The sequence below is a fragment of the Coptis chinensis genome, chromosome 7, assembly GCF_015680905.1.
Source record: "Coptis chinensis isolate HL-2020 chromosome 7, ASM1568090v1, whole genome shotgun sequence".
In the NCBI taxonomy this organism is placed as follows: Eukaryota; Viridiplantae; Streptophyta; class Magnoliopsida; order Ranunculales; family Ranunculaceae; genus Coptis; species Coptis chinensis.
Window position 1 is genome coordinate 28,894,341 of NC_141462.1, and position 14,779 is coordinate 28,909,119.

The 14,779-nt window shown below is 37.7% G+C and overlaps 3 protein-coding genes across 4 annotated transcripts; 1 reads left to right on the forward strand and 2 right to left on the reverse strand.

Annotated features, from left to right (window-relative positions):
• The first annotated feature begins 400 nt into the window (after nt 1-400).
• Nucleotides 401-4,164, forward strand: LOC147486993 (Transmembrane amino acid transporter family protein). Its single transcript, XM_086569733.1, has 7 exons — nt 401-795; nt 955-1,185; nt 2,327-2,424; nt 2,676-2,862; nt 2,973-3,103; nt 3,309-3,542; nt 3,654-4,164. The coding sequence occupies exons 1-7, from the start codon at nt 660-662 to the stop codon at nt 4,032-4,034; spliced, it is 1,398 nt and encodes a 465-aa protein (XP_086425859.1). The 5' UTR covers nt 401-659; the 3' UTR covers nt 4,035-4,164.
• Nucleotides 4,165-4,610: 446 nt separating this feature from the next.
• On the reverse strand, nt 4,611-5,216 carry LOC147486995 (plant/protein). Its single transcript, XM_086569736.1, is given in 3 exon segments — nt 4,611-4,849; nt 4,852-5,082; nt 5,085-5,216. Coding segments are annotated over 3 exon segments (486 nt in total). The 3' UTR covers nt 4,611-4,726.
• LOC147486994 (AT-hook motif nuclear-localized protein 1-like) lies at nt 4,611-14,498 on the reverse strand. Of its 2 annotated transcripts, XM_086569735.1 has the most exons (6): nt 13,756-14,435; nt 13,198-13,265; nt 12,938-13,069; nt 10,634-10,795; nt 8,937-9,269; nt 4,611-6,059 (listed from the first exon to the last, which is right to left on the reverse strand). In XM_086569735.1, the coding sequence occupies exons 1-5, from the start codon at nt 14,066-14,068 to the stop codon at nt 8,946-8,948; spliced, it is 999 nt and encodes a 332-aa protein (XP_086425861.1). In that variant the 5' UTR covers nt 14,069-14,435; the 3' UTR covers nt 4,611-6,059; nt 8,937-8,945. The 2 variants fall into 2 exon arrangements, with proteins under 2 accessions (XP_086425861.1, XP_086425860.1); XM_086569734.1 differs by lacking the exon at nt 4,611-6,059 and having other exon boundaries at nt 8,656-9,269; nt 13,756-14,498.
• Nucleotides 14,499-14,779: the final 281 nt, after the last annotated feature.

The following is a 14,779-nucleotide window of genomic DNA, read 5'->3' on the forward strand; positions in this document are numbered from 1 at the left end:
GAAATGTGACAGTACACCCGGCCTTAAAATGTAGCTGTTTAAATCTAGGCGCGTTTTAGATCCCAACACAAAGTCCGGAGTCTGAACATGAACATAACCCTGAGTCAGTGCCGTGCTAATAACAGGCCCATTGTCTAGAGGCTAGTCACCGACGTCCTTCACTAGTGAGTATCTCTCGAGTTACCAAGGGATCCCCAAAGCGACTTAAAACTTTTGTGGATCTGTGATGCACTTTGAGTCTTTGACCAACTCAGCTAGCATATGATGGGGAGCTGTTGTCCAAAAAAATATAACAATTGTTCCTGCATGAATGTGACTCGCCCTTATTTGTCATTTTTGCAACAACTTACTGTGTAATGTAATGAGTTCTCATTTCTCACCTTGTTTGTACTCTTGTTTATTCTAACCCAAATCCTAGTAACAACTGTAATTTTCTATCTTCCAATCGTACTACTTAGTAGCTTTGACTAATAATAACTATGATAAATTTTGTGGACGCCGGCCAGGTAGTACCCTAAGGGTGTTCGCTTCGAATTTGATCCATTAGTCCTCATACATGTATATATAACACCTTCTCCCACAGCTGCTTCTTCACTTCAATTTTTTCAACACAATCTATACACCAAACACCAACACACAAAAAGATAAGGGGAGAGAAAATGGGTACACTGCGTCCTAACACAGTAGCAGTTTATAACCAAGATGAAGAAGAGATTCCCCACTTTTCTTCTGCACCTCAACCTCAAAACGAAAAGCAACTTGATGCTGGTGCACTCTTTGTCCTCCAATCCAAAGGTACCAAAATGACACAACAGTACACCACATGTATTTTTATTGCACAAGTAAAGTGGAGTTATGTGATTCTTCACACAAAGTTCAATTATTAGTTGAACTTATTATGGCTAGCTAAAAAGTTTTAATTATTGATGAAGAAGTTGATGTTTGATTTTGTAGGGTCATGGATACACTGTGGCTACCATCTAACAACTTCAATAGTAGCTCCTCCTTTACTGAGTTTACCCTTCGCGTTCGCTTCACTTGGTTGGATCGGTGGCATATTTTGTCTAGTTGTTGGCGCTCTGATCACGTTCTACTCTTACAACCTCATATCTCTAGTTCTTGAGCATCATGCTCAGTTGGGGCGGCGGCACCTTCGCTTTAGAGACATGGCTCACGACATCTTAGGTACATATTAGTTAATATATTGTTGTTCACTGACTCAATATTTACAGTATCTTGTATAGCTCTTGCCAGCTAAATGAGCCACAAATGAATGTTACATCTTGTATGCAAGTGGGGGGTTGCTTCAAGCTAGTCCAAACAAGTGCATTAAGAATGTATAAACCGGATTTCAAGGCCACTAATCAAATCTTAGGATCGGAGCCAGGTGCCTAGGCATTTGAATAATTAGTTAAAACGATTGCTTCAAACTTCACAGAATACGTGCATCTCGAGTTCATTTTAACAGTAAAATTGTTATGCTTACCTTTGCTTCTGGCTAATAAGTCATTTCTCGTGCTGTGCGAACAGAAGGCAAATTGTAGAACTCTTTATGTCAGCATAGCAATTTTTCAGTAAAAATGCCAAGGTCTCTAGTTCATACCTCAAATTTGTCTGCATAGGAGTGTTGTACTACTTCTCTCTAGTTAACCAGTTCTACCAGACTAAACAACTTTCTAGTTTGAAAACGGTGTAAAAAACATTGAGATAATGCCGTAGTTGTTGTTGCCTAGTAAGTAGTATCTCTTACGAATTTGTATGCAGTGGAACTTGTGGACCCTTATTTTGTCCAAGATAATGTTGATGCGTCCATACCATTGTTGACTAATTCCCCTAATTACAACTAACTGATGGTTATGGATTTGCATATCGCCACTTTGATTTGTTCTAATTTAATATGGTGCCTGTAGGCCGTAGCTATCACAAATCTTGTAATTATTCCAAAATCCTTGAAATAACCAAATAGAAAATGATTACTTTAAATTCATTTGACCTTACTTCGTTGGTACCTCCACGGCTCCACTACTCCCCTGAGCTAGGATTAAGGAAGTGGGCCGTGCTATCAATTAGCAATAATAACATGCAGTTTTAACTTTTAGTTTGTATTTTTTGTATTGACGTATTGTACGAATATAAGGCATAGATATAAGATATTATCTTATGGAAGGGCAGAAGGAGTCAAGGACTGACATCATTTGGTGATGGAGACCAGAAAGAGAGAAAGGTCTTCTTTGAAATGGGCTATTGGGCTGGTCTTGGTGTGTAGATATCTCATGTCACATTATTTGAATTGAGATTTGTTGAATTAACGGGCTAAAATTGTCAGGACCGAAATGGGCTCGCTATTACGTTGGCCCAATTCAGTTTGCAGTATGCTACGGAGCAGTTATTGGTTGCACTCTACTTGGAGGGCAGTGTATGAAGGTCAATTTCAAACTCTAGATTTATCACAATAGAATTATGTTCAATCAATCTCTTCGGCCGCGCAATGGTTGGTAAATTATGTTTAATCAATCTCTTGGATGCTCGCCATTGTCTAAAACTCTAAATGCCATCAACTGGAATTTAGATTCAGGCATAATATGTAACCCACACGAGACCTATACTGCTATTTTATTTTACGCGGTGTATAACTTCTCTAGCGACTAATACACTGCAAACGATGTGTTTTGCAGACTATATACTTGATATCAACTCCTGATGGGAATATGAAGCTATACGCATTTGTAGTTATATTTGGAGTTTTACTATTGGTTTTAGCTCAGCTCCCATCTTTTCACTCACTCAGACACATCAACCTTATTTCTTTGGTTCTGTGTCTTGCTTACAGCACCTGTGCCACAGCTGCTTCAATCTACATAGGTAAAACAGAATGCGCCCTCCCTCCTTCTTGTTCTGGGCTACATTTATTTGTAACTTTCACCTCAGGAAGGTCGGACATGTAGTAAAATGAGCTAATATTTCTGTCATAGGAACCTCCTCAAAGGGCCCGGCCAAGGATTATTCCCTTAGTGGCACAAAGGAGAATCGTGTATTTGGTGTCTTCAACGCAATTGCCATCATTGCAACCACATTTGGGAATGGAATCATTCCAGAAATTCAGGTTTCATTAGGCATTGCCACAAATTAGTATATGGTTTCAAATGGCCTATATATCTATTATGACAGTTATAGTTTTTGTACATAAGCATTCGTCCTAAGAGATTCTTGACGGTAGGCCATTATGAATGCCGTATGTGAGATTAGTGTGTTGAACATCCGATATAGATTTTCTTAGCATTGTGTTAAACTACGAGTTATTTTTGTAGGCCACACTGGCACCACCAGTGAAGGGGAAAATGTTCAAAGGATTAAGTGTTTGTTACACTGTAGTGACGGTAACATTCTTTAGCGTTGCGATTTCGGGCTATTGGGCATTCGGAAACCAAGCTGCAGGAATCATCCTTACCAACTTCATGGATAATGCCAAGTCATTATTACCCACATGGTTTCTGCTAATGACCAATGTTTTCACACTCCTTCAGTTATCAGCAGTTAGTGTGGTAAGAATTAAGAACACAACTCAACCGCGTTCCACTTGTGGCCATATCGCATCATGTTATGGACAATTGGACACTCATTTTATGCAATGCATTATGTGTTCGTCTATGCAGGTTTACTTGCAACCAACGAATGAAGTGTTGGAGAGAAAATTGGCAGACCCCAAGAGTGACCAATTCTCCTTTCGCAATGTTTTGCCAAGGCTGATTTCTCGAACTCTGTCAGTTGTGATAGCTACGACAATTGCAGCAATGCTTCCATTCTTCGGCGATATCAATGCCTTGCTTGGAGCATTTGGCTTCATTCCTCTGGATTTCATCTTGCCAGTGATATTCTTTAACTTGACATTTAGACCTTCAAAGCGAGGACCAATATTTTGGCTAAATACCATGATTGCTGTTATCTTCTCAGTGTTGGGAGTGCTTGCAGCGGTGGCAGCAGTTCGACAAATAAGTCTAGACGCCAAAACTTACCGATTATTCGCCAACATATGAGTTAGCATTATGTCTTTTTAGTTGAACTTCTATGCCTAACTAACATCTTGGTGACATCGTACTAATGCATACTCTAGTGTGTAATCTAATAATTAGATCATTAATATAAGTGAAGTCTAGAATTATCTTCCGTTCTAGGAAAAGTACGTGGTATATGCACTTCTTTTTCTGCTAATCAAGATTCAATGGTTAAATATGAAAATTAGACTTTTTATTGAATCAAAATGCAAAGAATTGAGATAGATAACAGTAATGCCACTAATGACCAGGCGGCTACACCCAAATAGTACCTTATACAGAACTGCATTCCATCCAATTCTGTACTCAAATGTGTGAGTTTCACCACCAAAAAACTGATTTTGAGAAAGCTTGAATTTAGAACATTTGGAGAATCACGTCTGGGAAAGAAAATCAGACATGTGGTAGTAAGAATGGAGATAGTGCATTAAAAGTAAGTACAAAAATATGAAACAAGAAAGCAACGAAGCACTTTAGCAAAGTTAAATGTATATATTGTACCCAACACGCGATATGATCAAGGGATTTGTATGTCCAACACCATGTATAGCAGAATGGTTAAAAAAAAAACCAAGAAAGAACTAGCATTGCAGTATAGTTTATTTAGACTGTCTATATGTACACAAGGTCCACCAAGTGAAATTTAGAAGGATATGATGTAAACATGGCTTTTGTCACTGAAACAGAACGTAGGAATTGATCATCAGACGAGGAGGTGCAACTTCAATCCTAGTAACCCCATTGTTAGATTCGGAAACCTTAGAAACCTCAACTTGTCCCACAACTCTTCCTTCAACCGTACCCCTTCTTCCTCTCCTTTCATAAGCCTCCTTTCTTCCTCTTCATCTACATAATTTGGGTATCCTTCATCTATAACAGCTGGTGCAGGATCCATCTGACTTTCTATAATATCCCCAGGGCCAGGGGCCAGGTCCTTCCCATGTATACTTCCCCCGGATTTCAGAACTTTGGTTAAGTCCCAACCATCAACTGGGTGACGCTCCATGCATTGAAGACCCTTGTCTGATCTTTACTCTTCTTGCCTGTGTACTCAAGTGTGTCGGGGTTGTGTGTGTTAGCTTCCTTCTTTTCTACTTTCTTCATTCCTTCTTCATCTCTGCTTACCATTCTAAATGTTACTGTTTCCTTCCCTTCTTCATCCATCGTTCTGCCTTGTTTCTCCTTTGGAATTGTTGAGTTGATTAGTAGATTAACAAGTATTGTAGTTCTCTTTTCTCAATAACTTGGAAGCTGAAGATTGTGGAGGTAAGACCGTAAGGGAGCTGTTGTGTTCTTGTAGAAGAATCTGCCACCTCCATGTTTAATGGCGGGACAAGAGAACTACTTATATTGTAATGAGGCATGAAGATGATGGTCTTGTATGTTGAGTTTTTATTAATTTACATGCTCACAAAACCGGTGAGTCGGCCATTATCCTGTTGCAGGAATACAATTTGTCTTTTGGTACAGAAATGCCAAGACCTCTGTGTACCATTTAAGGTTTCCTCCTTGCCTCCTTGGTACCATTGTGGGGGCCGGGATAAGTGGATAACATTTCAGTCGCAAAAATTTCCCACAAGGTCCTCATCAAAAGGTTAACTTAGCAGAATGAATTATTAGATGCACTACTAATTACTAATTCAAAGAAATTTACCACACAATTGTTAAATACATAAGAATTTACCACACAATTGTTAGATGCACTAATAAGAATTTCCTTTAGTTACTCAGAAGCAATACCAAATGGAAATGAGCGTTCCAAACTAATTACAGTTACGATGATAATATCAGCCAGCTACTGGAAGAATTTAGAGAGTAACAATTCAGCTAGTACTATTGACTGGTCAACACAATATGAGCAAACAAAAAACTTCTCGGTACAGATCGACACTGAAGCAGTGAAGCTAGCTTTCCCATCCAAAAAAGTCGATGTCCACATAATCAATATCGAGAGCTACTGAGGTTCTTGTAGTAAGGTTACAGGGCAGTGAGACGTGCTTCGTGTCTCTGAAAGCCAATTATTATTTAAAAAAAAAAAATTAAGCTGGGGATAAGAAAGACCCCCCACCTGTTATATTGCAAATAGTTAAACCTTACAAAGCCTCCCTAAGAGTAGATCATTAAAAAGAGGAACACGAAGACACAACAATAACAGTAGGCTTCCAGCCTAACATACTTAAGATAACACATTGACCATGCTACATTCGAACCTAAGAAAGTAGGTATAGTAATCCTATTTCCAAGTCATGATGTCCTTAACAATTTTAGGATGATCCTTCCTAAGATGAGTCTGCACTTTCTCATAGTTACAAAAGAATCCTTCACAAGCACAACACACATAAGTGAGTCCCAAAGTATAATCCCAATACTCTTTAGTGTAATTCTCAAGTCGTCTCATCTTTTTGTTTTTTGTTAGCGATTTTACCTTCTTCATCATTGCAAGCGTAGGCTCTATTTCTCCCGAAGAACGTTCTTGAATCCTTTTGCTTCTTTTTGGCTTCATAGTAGTCCATTGATTTTTATCCTCATAAGGCACTTCATACCTTGATGAGCTCTTAGGCAACACAAGTGCTACTTTATCGCTAAATAAGTCTGTTTCATTCTCTGAGAGATCATCATCTTCGTCCTCATATCCAGCAACTAACCCTTCATACATATTTCGTTCTCTACTACTTGGCAGTTGGTTAACCGATAAAATTCTATGTTGATGACTCTCATCTGCACTTGCCACTCCTCTGTTACTTCCTTGTCTAGGGCTTGCAGTTTGAGGGTTTATGGCACCACCTCTGTCTGTAGCAATGACAAGGGTTCTACACGTGTTCACACAGTTGCCCCTCTGATTTAAGTTTCCCTCAATATCTGCTTCTCTGATGGCCAATACTTGTTTTGTAAGTGAGCTCGTCGCAACCGCTATGGCAAGAGGTTCAACTGCTCCTTCAGATACGCAGTCACCTCCTTGCTGCACCGTTACATCATTCTCTGTTTCCTTATGAGTAGTCCCTTCATTGAGTTGTTGAACCGTTACCTGGGCTTATTCAACACCCCTCACATGATTCTGATTTTCTACTTGAATGGCCGGGGTAGTAACTCCTTGTGCAGTGCCATTAGACTGACAAGTAGAAATATTTACAATGGAAAAACTAGTAATAGTGTGCCTTTCCATCCTTGTATTTGTTCCTTGTGCTGATGTACCAGCCCCATTTGCATTGCCATTAATCACCACACCACTCCTCCTAGGCACCCAATGTATAGGTCCAGACAAAGGACATTTGTTAGTATATCATGCCCAAACTTTATATACTTAGAACATGATGACGGCTTCCAAGGGTATTCAACTCCAATATTAATCACTCTATCACCAATTTTAATTGGTACAGAACTGCGAAAATCAAATAGTAACGGGATTACTACACACACCTTTGCAAATGACAAGCTTTGCTTGTTGAAAGTGGCATCATCGGTACACATAGGCTCTGCCACTAAGCTAGCAAGATAAGATATACCGTTTAAAGTCCACATCGCTTTTGGAACATTCAACAATTTTACCCAGATTGGAACTGTGGCTATTCGATTACGCATCTGCTCTGCCTCCATAGTCCATGGTCTAATGATGAAAATCCTTCCTGCTATGAAGATAGGACCATCTTCTAGAGCCATTTTCTTGTCTTCATCCACAGATAATTTAAAATAGAAGAGATCTTTATCAGCAGTGATCTCCATAGTTCCTTTCATATCATCATTGATCGGAAAAGTGTGTGTACTTATATTCTTAATATCAACTTTGTAGGATGAGATATTCCACTCAGATACAGTGAGGGGAAGTCAAACACGAACAATACAAGATTACCACAAGTGAGATAATCTAAAGGGAAGAAACTGTCTTCATGCAAGAACGGGCAAGGAACCCCACCTAAACATAAAATCTTCGCATGTTGTGTCCGTCCACTCCTCCCAAAAAAGGCACCATTTAATGTTTCCTCGGCTATGCTTGAACCAATAAAGCAATGACAGTCGTCATACACTCATATATATGCCCAACACATTCACTTTGTCCCACGCCCAACATATTCCATCGATCTTCCCGGCATGAAATGGTGCATGCAAGCTTTCCAGTCAGGGCAGTACAGGTGCAAATGCTTCCAAACAAGATACAAAAAAAAGGCATGCAGGCAAAATCTCATTGAAGGCAGTCTTTACAGTATATATATGATTTTCCCTCGGTTACATGGACACGCCATATTTTGAAAAACAATCCATATTGGATACGTATTCACGTGTCCGTGTCGAACACATATTGCATGTAATTTACCTCGAATTTTGATATTTTGCCGTGTCCAACAATTCGTATCTGTGTTTGATAAAGCGTGTCAATGTAACCTAGGATTTTCCACTCTTGTGCTATTTCCAAATCAGATTCTTGTAGGCACAAGACTTCATCTGATGAAGGTCAACAGATTCTTCTGGCTAGATCATCATCTTGACCATTAGGATATACAAAACACATGGTTGCATGGTAGGATCATAATATATAAAGGAAAAGGGTTTGAGCTTTATAAAATACTTCATTATGAACTTTATAAAATCATACCAACATATGTACCCAAACTTCGTAATTATCCAGCAATGCTTTACTTGATGAGAAATAATCCAAACTCAAGTACTCGACTATAAACTTGATAACAACAATTAACCATGACAACAACATCAACGACTACAGAGTCCAATTATTATTTTATATTAGTTCCAGCAGTCTCATTCAAAGTGATACACCAATCGCATCTGCCTCTATAAGTTGCTAATCTAACACCTAACAGAAAATTTATCCATCATTTGATTAGAGTTAAAACACACACACACACACACACACGCCACGTAGCGACATACCTTAATATGTTATTCAGTAGGCACACTACGGTTTATATCAGGAGATGGGTTCTGATCTGATGCAAATTGTGGGCCATGCCAACCAACATGTTCCAAGGAAGTAGAGTTCAGGTTTTCATTGTTGTCTATTAAATTCTCTGCTTCTCCCTGGCTTTGTTCTGGCATTGTTGATGTTGGGGTTGTGCATGCGCCTTCAGGCACTAGATGAGAGATGGGTCTAGCAGCTGTCACCACATTTGATGCACCAGACATTACTGAAGGCAGTGGAGATTGACCTTGGTGCTTCCTTTTGTGTGCCTGATGACTGTTTGGCACAAAACTCCCCACCACAACCTAGTACATACAGGATCAATAGTGTACCACATAAGTATGATGTGTTTGAATATTGAAAGCACCAGTTAAGGTAATAATGATGTATTACTAGAGTGTTAGATTATATTTTGAGAAATTTGAAAGGGAATAATCACTTGAAGAAAGAAATTCGGTGATGCACTAACATAAGATTCAAAAGATTATTCAAGATAAGAGCCATGAATATAAGCCTTGGCAATGATTACCAAGCGCACAAATTAACTTCAAAGCACAACGAGTAGTGGCGGGTGTATAAGTGCCATAAACACATCCACTTAACAAGAGGACAGAAGCGGGAACACAATTGCAGAGTAGAGGAAACATAATGTGTCAGCCTAATATCATGTTGTGTTGAGAGACCCAAGAATCTTGAGGAGGAATTAGAAGACTAATGAAAGGTACGAGCTGCTTTAAGCAGGGCCAGATCGAACAAGTAATCCACGGGATCATAGGGCTAATAGGTTAGGGTTGTTTAAGACAGATTAGATCTCATTGATATGATAATAAGACAGCCTACTGGTTATGGTTAAAGAAGCTGATAATATCTCATCAGAGTGAGTGATTACATCCTCCAAAAACTTGACACCTTGGCTGAGATCACAAGCATCATAGAATTTTAGCAGATGTGGAGTCTGCAAGAGAGGTCGTCCTAACGATTTTGAGAGAATATCGAGCATGTCAGTCGCATCAGCTCTTGTGTTGGCCGTAGCACGCCGAACACACACCTCCAGACCAGTATTTTAAGACCTATATTAATATTATTAATGGAACCCTGGCATGGAGGAAAATGTGCTTAGGATTGCAACGCCTATTGAAGATCTTGATGCAAGATGCAATGCTGTAATATTGGCCCAAGTGTCAATTTAACAGGGAATGCACTGAAGACGTTCCCATACGTTTTTATTGAAGTTTTCTTATTACTTAGCTTGAATCCGGACGAAGGTTAGATCTAACCTTAACAAATGTGACTAGTTAATTAAGGGCAATGGGCAACAGTCCTTTTAAGGATATAAAAACAAAAATACGGTTTATACATACAAAAATACAGTGCTTGCCTCCTCTTTGTACAAATTTGCGTCCAGACAACCATTCACGTCTAAGCATTTTTGCTTTAGAGGACTAGAGACTAGAGGATCTATATAACCACAGCATTTTCTACTATTTAAATCATAACAATGTATGTTCAAATTAAGATGTTAACATTTATGATTTATATAATTGTGGTCAACAACATGCATTAGTATCTCAAGAAATTATATTAACAAGTAATGCTAGAATGCCTAACAATTCATTGAGCATCAACTCACTGGTCCGGAAAGAAAGAGAAAAAAGAAGCAAGGGCTTACTTGTATTGGGCTAGCGGCCATTAAATGACCAGCAACTCCACCGCCAATAACGCGACCGTCAGGACCAGCTAATGAGACACTCAATCCTCCTGTTCTGCTGCGTACACCGCCAATATCACTTAATGTGAAAGACCCGGATAAAGCCAGAATCTCAAAGCGACCCTGCACGAGAAAGGTTTAATAATATACCCTCTTATGGCATCGCAACAAATTTACTTATTTTCCTAATCAATACAAAGAGTGAAAACAAGCAAAAGAACTACAATATCTAGTGAAACGGATAGATATAAATCGTCCACAGATCCCGAAAATTAATGATCAGGTGAGATTTTATCTGCTGTTTGACCTTGGGTTTATCGTGTTTCAATCAACCATCCATGAATTCAGATGTTGAGAATAATGCCTCTCCAATAAAAATATCTATGTACTTTCACACTAAAGTATGATTAACCAAGTAACTCTTCTATGAAGTAGATGTTCTTGGGTCTGTCCTCCTAATAAGGTGATATCAGAATTGAAGTGTAATGAAGTCTATGTTTAATTTATTTTCATAGTCCTCCTAATAAGCTGATATCAGAATTTAAGTGTAATGAAGTCTATGTTTAATTATCTATTTTCATATTTGAGGTAGTCAAGCTGAAGTAATTCAAAAGAGGGGAGAGCAAAGCAAGCAATGTGAAGTATTATCAAAGAGAATGCCACTGTACACAAATGAACTTAACCAATTATCCAATAAAATAATGTATTGAAGAGGACATTTAAGAAGCCTTTAGGAGATGCTGGCATTCACTGTTGTAAGAGCATCTCAAAAGCATTTATCTGTGAGCGCATATATTACATTTACTGGTCTAGAATAGTTGGTACATGAGGAGGCCCAATTAGGAAAGCATTGGCTATCTTTAGGAAAAGTGCACTTACTGACAACAGAGCTACATTCTATATACCTAAGAAACCAAAGGATCGGACCAAGACTAAAAATCTTAGACTAAAAATCTTAGACCAAAAATTTACCAACACTGTCCACTACAAAATACTGATGCTTACCGAAAAATGCTTAAATGAATGCGCTGACTATTGAATGTAACTAGTTATCAAATTATTCTGAGCGTTCAGTATGCTAAGCAACATAGGCACAATTTGCCTAGTGATGTATACAGTATACTCAAACGGATATGATGTTGCTTGAACCGTCTCATGTGCACCACTGCACCTTAGTTTCCAAACTTGACAGACATCACTCCGACCATACAGATCTTGTCTACGACACAACAATGTTACTTTGACAAAACTGAGTTCAGTAAAATAACATTAAAGAAAGAGAAAAGTTACTAACATGAATGCTATCTCACCATTCAATTTCGTTCTTGAATTATGTGGAAGGGGCAAAGTGGAGATCCAGTGGGCATTACACTATAAAAGTCAAGTGAACCAGACACAAATCTAAGTTTCTAATGGGATGTACAGTTGGTTATCCTCATCCACTGCTTCACAAGAAAATTCCATATGGCATGTCCTTTGATCATGTCATATCTTGAAATACAATTCTTACATGAATGCAAATAGAAACATATTTGGAGGCAAATGTTTCAAAAGGCAATTGCTTGAGTTGTTACGTATTGCTAAATTTATAATGAAGTTTATTTTAAAAGGTTACAAGTAATAACCATAGTTTCATTTGTTGTTCTCTTAACTGACAGAACTCTTTGAATGGTATACATGCATACTTTTGCACCTGAAACTAACCAATTACTACAGACTTCTCTCAGAGTAAAATAATTGTCTGACCATTTTCTAAAGAATATTACAGATTGAATATCAAATTAGAAACTTCTACAAAAGGTTATTTATAACCATCTACAGGAGGTTATAGTTTCACACCCACTCCCAACAATTGTTGTTGAACCACCATTATGAAAAAGAAAATCAGATGTTTATTATTTTAGTGAAAAATAAGCTTTTTTCAACATCTGCATTCTTACACATTGTATTTTTGGAAATATACTCTTCAGTTCTTTTGTAACTATGTCAAACATGAAACACTATAACACAAGTAACAACAAGGTTACAGAAGGATGCAAAGCCGAACATATAAGACATATATTTTCAAGTTCCATACAAAGAATCATTATCATCTAAAGTAACTTCTGTAGCTCCAAAACTTATGATCAATATGATGTACTTACGAAATAATGGCATGAAAACTGTGAAATGTGATATAAATAGCTAGTAAGACACACAAAGTGACACGGACAAAAGAAATTTTAATTACAACTAGAACAGTTAAAAACCACTTTTAAATCGTACCTCATATGTCAAAATACCACCAGAAGAACCAGGCTGGTGAATGGTCACATTTGAAACGGCTCCATTGGCAGATAAAATGCAAACAGCTCGAGGACCCTTCTGAGAAAGTGATAATATCTTTGCTGCAATATCCTATCAAAGAAATCATCTTGTCATACAATCACATTCCAATAATGGGCTAAGAACTCTTCCTCTTTATACTTGAAAGAATTTGACAAGGAAAAAGAGACTCAAAATGAAAACAATATAAACTGTATTACCTCCCCTGTATTGATAGTGACCACATGTGGAGTGAAGTTTCCTCCTGCTGAGTTAAGAACCCATTCACCTTCATAAATCAAAGTATTTGTCTGAGATTAAACTGAACTATTTAAAAAGTATTTCAACTCAGACAGTAACAAACATCTCATCTAATATGGAGAGCCTACACCTAATGAAAAATATGCTTATCACAATCATATTGTGAATGAAAGGAAACAGGAGAAAATTCTGTTTACTTTATTCAGGATAATACATGAAATAATTCACCAAACATCTCTGTTTATCACCTCATTCCAACCATAAAAACAATGTCGCATTTGAGATTTTCATCGTTATCTAGTTAGATAAACTCTATTAATAAGTAATCTAGTACCATGTAATTGTGACTCATCAAAATCCCAAATCCAACAAAAAAAAACTCACCCTCAAGGCTCTAAACCAATCTAAAAAGTTCACCAAATATAGAAAATAAAACAAGTAGAACGATTATAACAAACCAATAACCTATTTCACTAAATTAAGGTATACATAGGGTCTTCTTTCTCAATTATACTCACCTAATGAGGAAAGCAATTGTCGATTTCCAGAACCCGGTGGCCGCCCTCTACCCCGCTTTGCAGAGAAATCGGAAGAAGGTGAGTAGAAGGTTGGTGAAAGAGCCAGAGCCATAGAGCCATCAGGAGTATACTTCCTTGGCCTTCCTCTTTTTTTCTTGGCCAACATTTCCATTCCAGTTCCTCCTATACTAGGCTCCATACTCATACTAACAGCAGCCATATTCATCACTTGTGGAGCCACTCCACTCATTGGAGGGGACTCAGTTTCTGTTTGTGTAGGTGACCCAGACACTGTACTCTCTCTTCCCTCCATGCATGTATGTTTTTCTTCTCTAACAAGTTTTTTGCAAAGAGTTAGAGAAGCATATAGAGATATGGTTTTTGTCTCAAAAGGCCAAGGAAGAGAAGAAGGGACAGTGAAAATATGTTTTGAAAAAGAGAGGTTTCAGTGCAAATGGCGCCAGAAGTTAGCCAAGTATAAGACTTTCTTCATTAATGGTGAAGAAAATTCCAAAACTGTGATGGCAGAGATTTACTTATGATGTCAAAAGTACCCTTGCTTAATACCAAATTTTATATATATTTAATCCTACATATTTTCTCTTTTTCTACACCATTTTAATAATGAAGTATTGTAATGTGATCCCAATATCATTCTTGTTTTATAGATATGAAAGTTTGTGAGTTGATAACGTGAGATGTTTTTAACGCGTTTATGGTGCAATACTACAATTTACGCAACAACAGCAAACATTATGAACACAGGAGCAAACATTTTCATTATCCGTAGTTGTTTTTTATTGGGCAATATTAATATTGATAGACTTGAAATGGTATGAAAAAGTAATATCATAGCAATACATTTGGTATTTGCAAGCACTATTAAAATCCAGCATTACTAAAAATTTGTTGCAATTTAAATTGTAAGTGATACTATAATATTTTGTTTATAAATAGACATACCACTAGGGAAAGAAAAGAAAGCAGCATTTATAGGTAGTAATAGCCAATAAAATTTTTAATT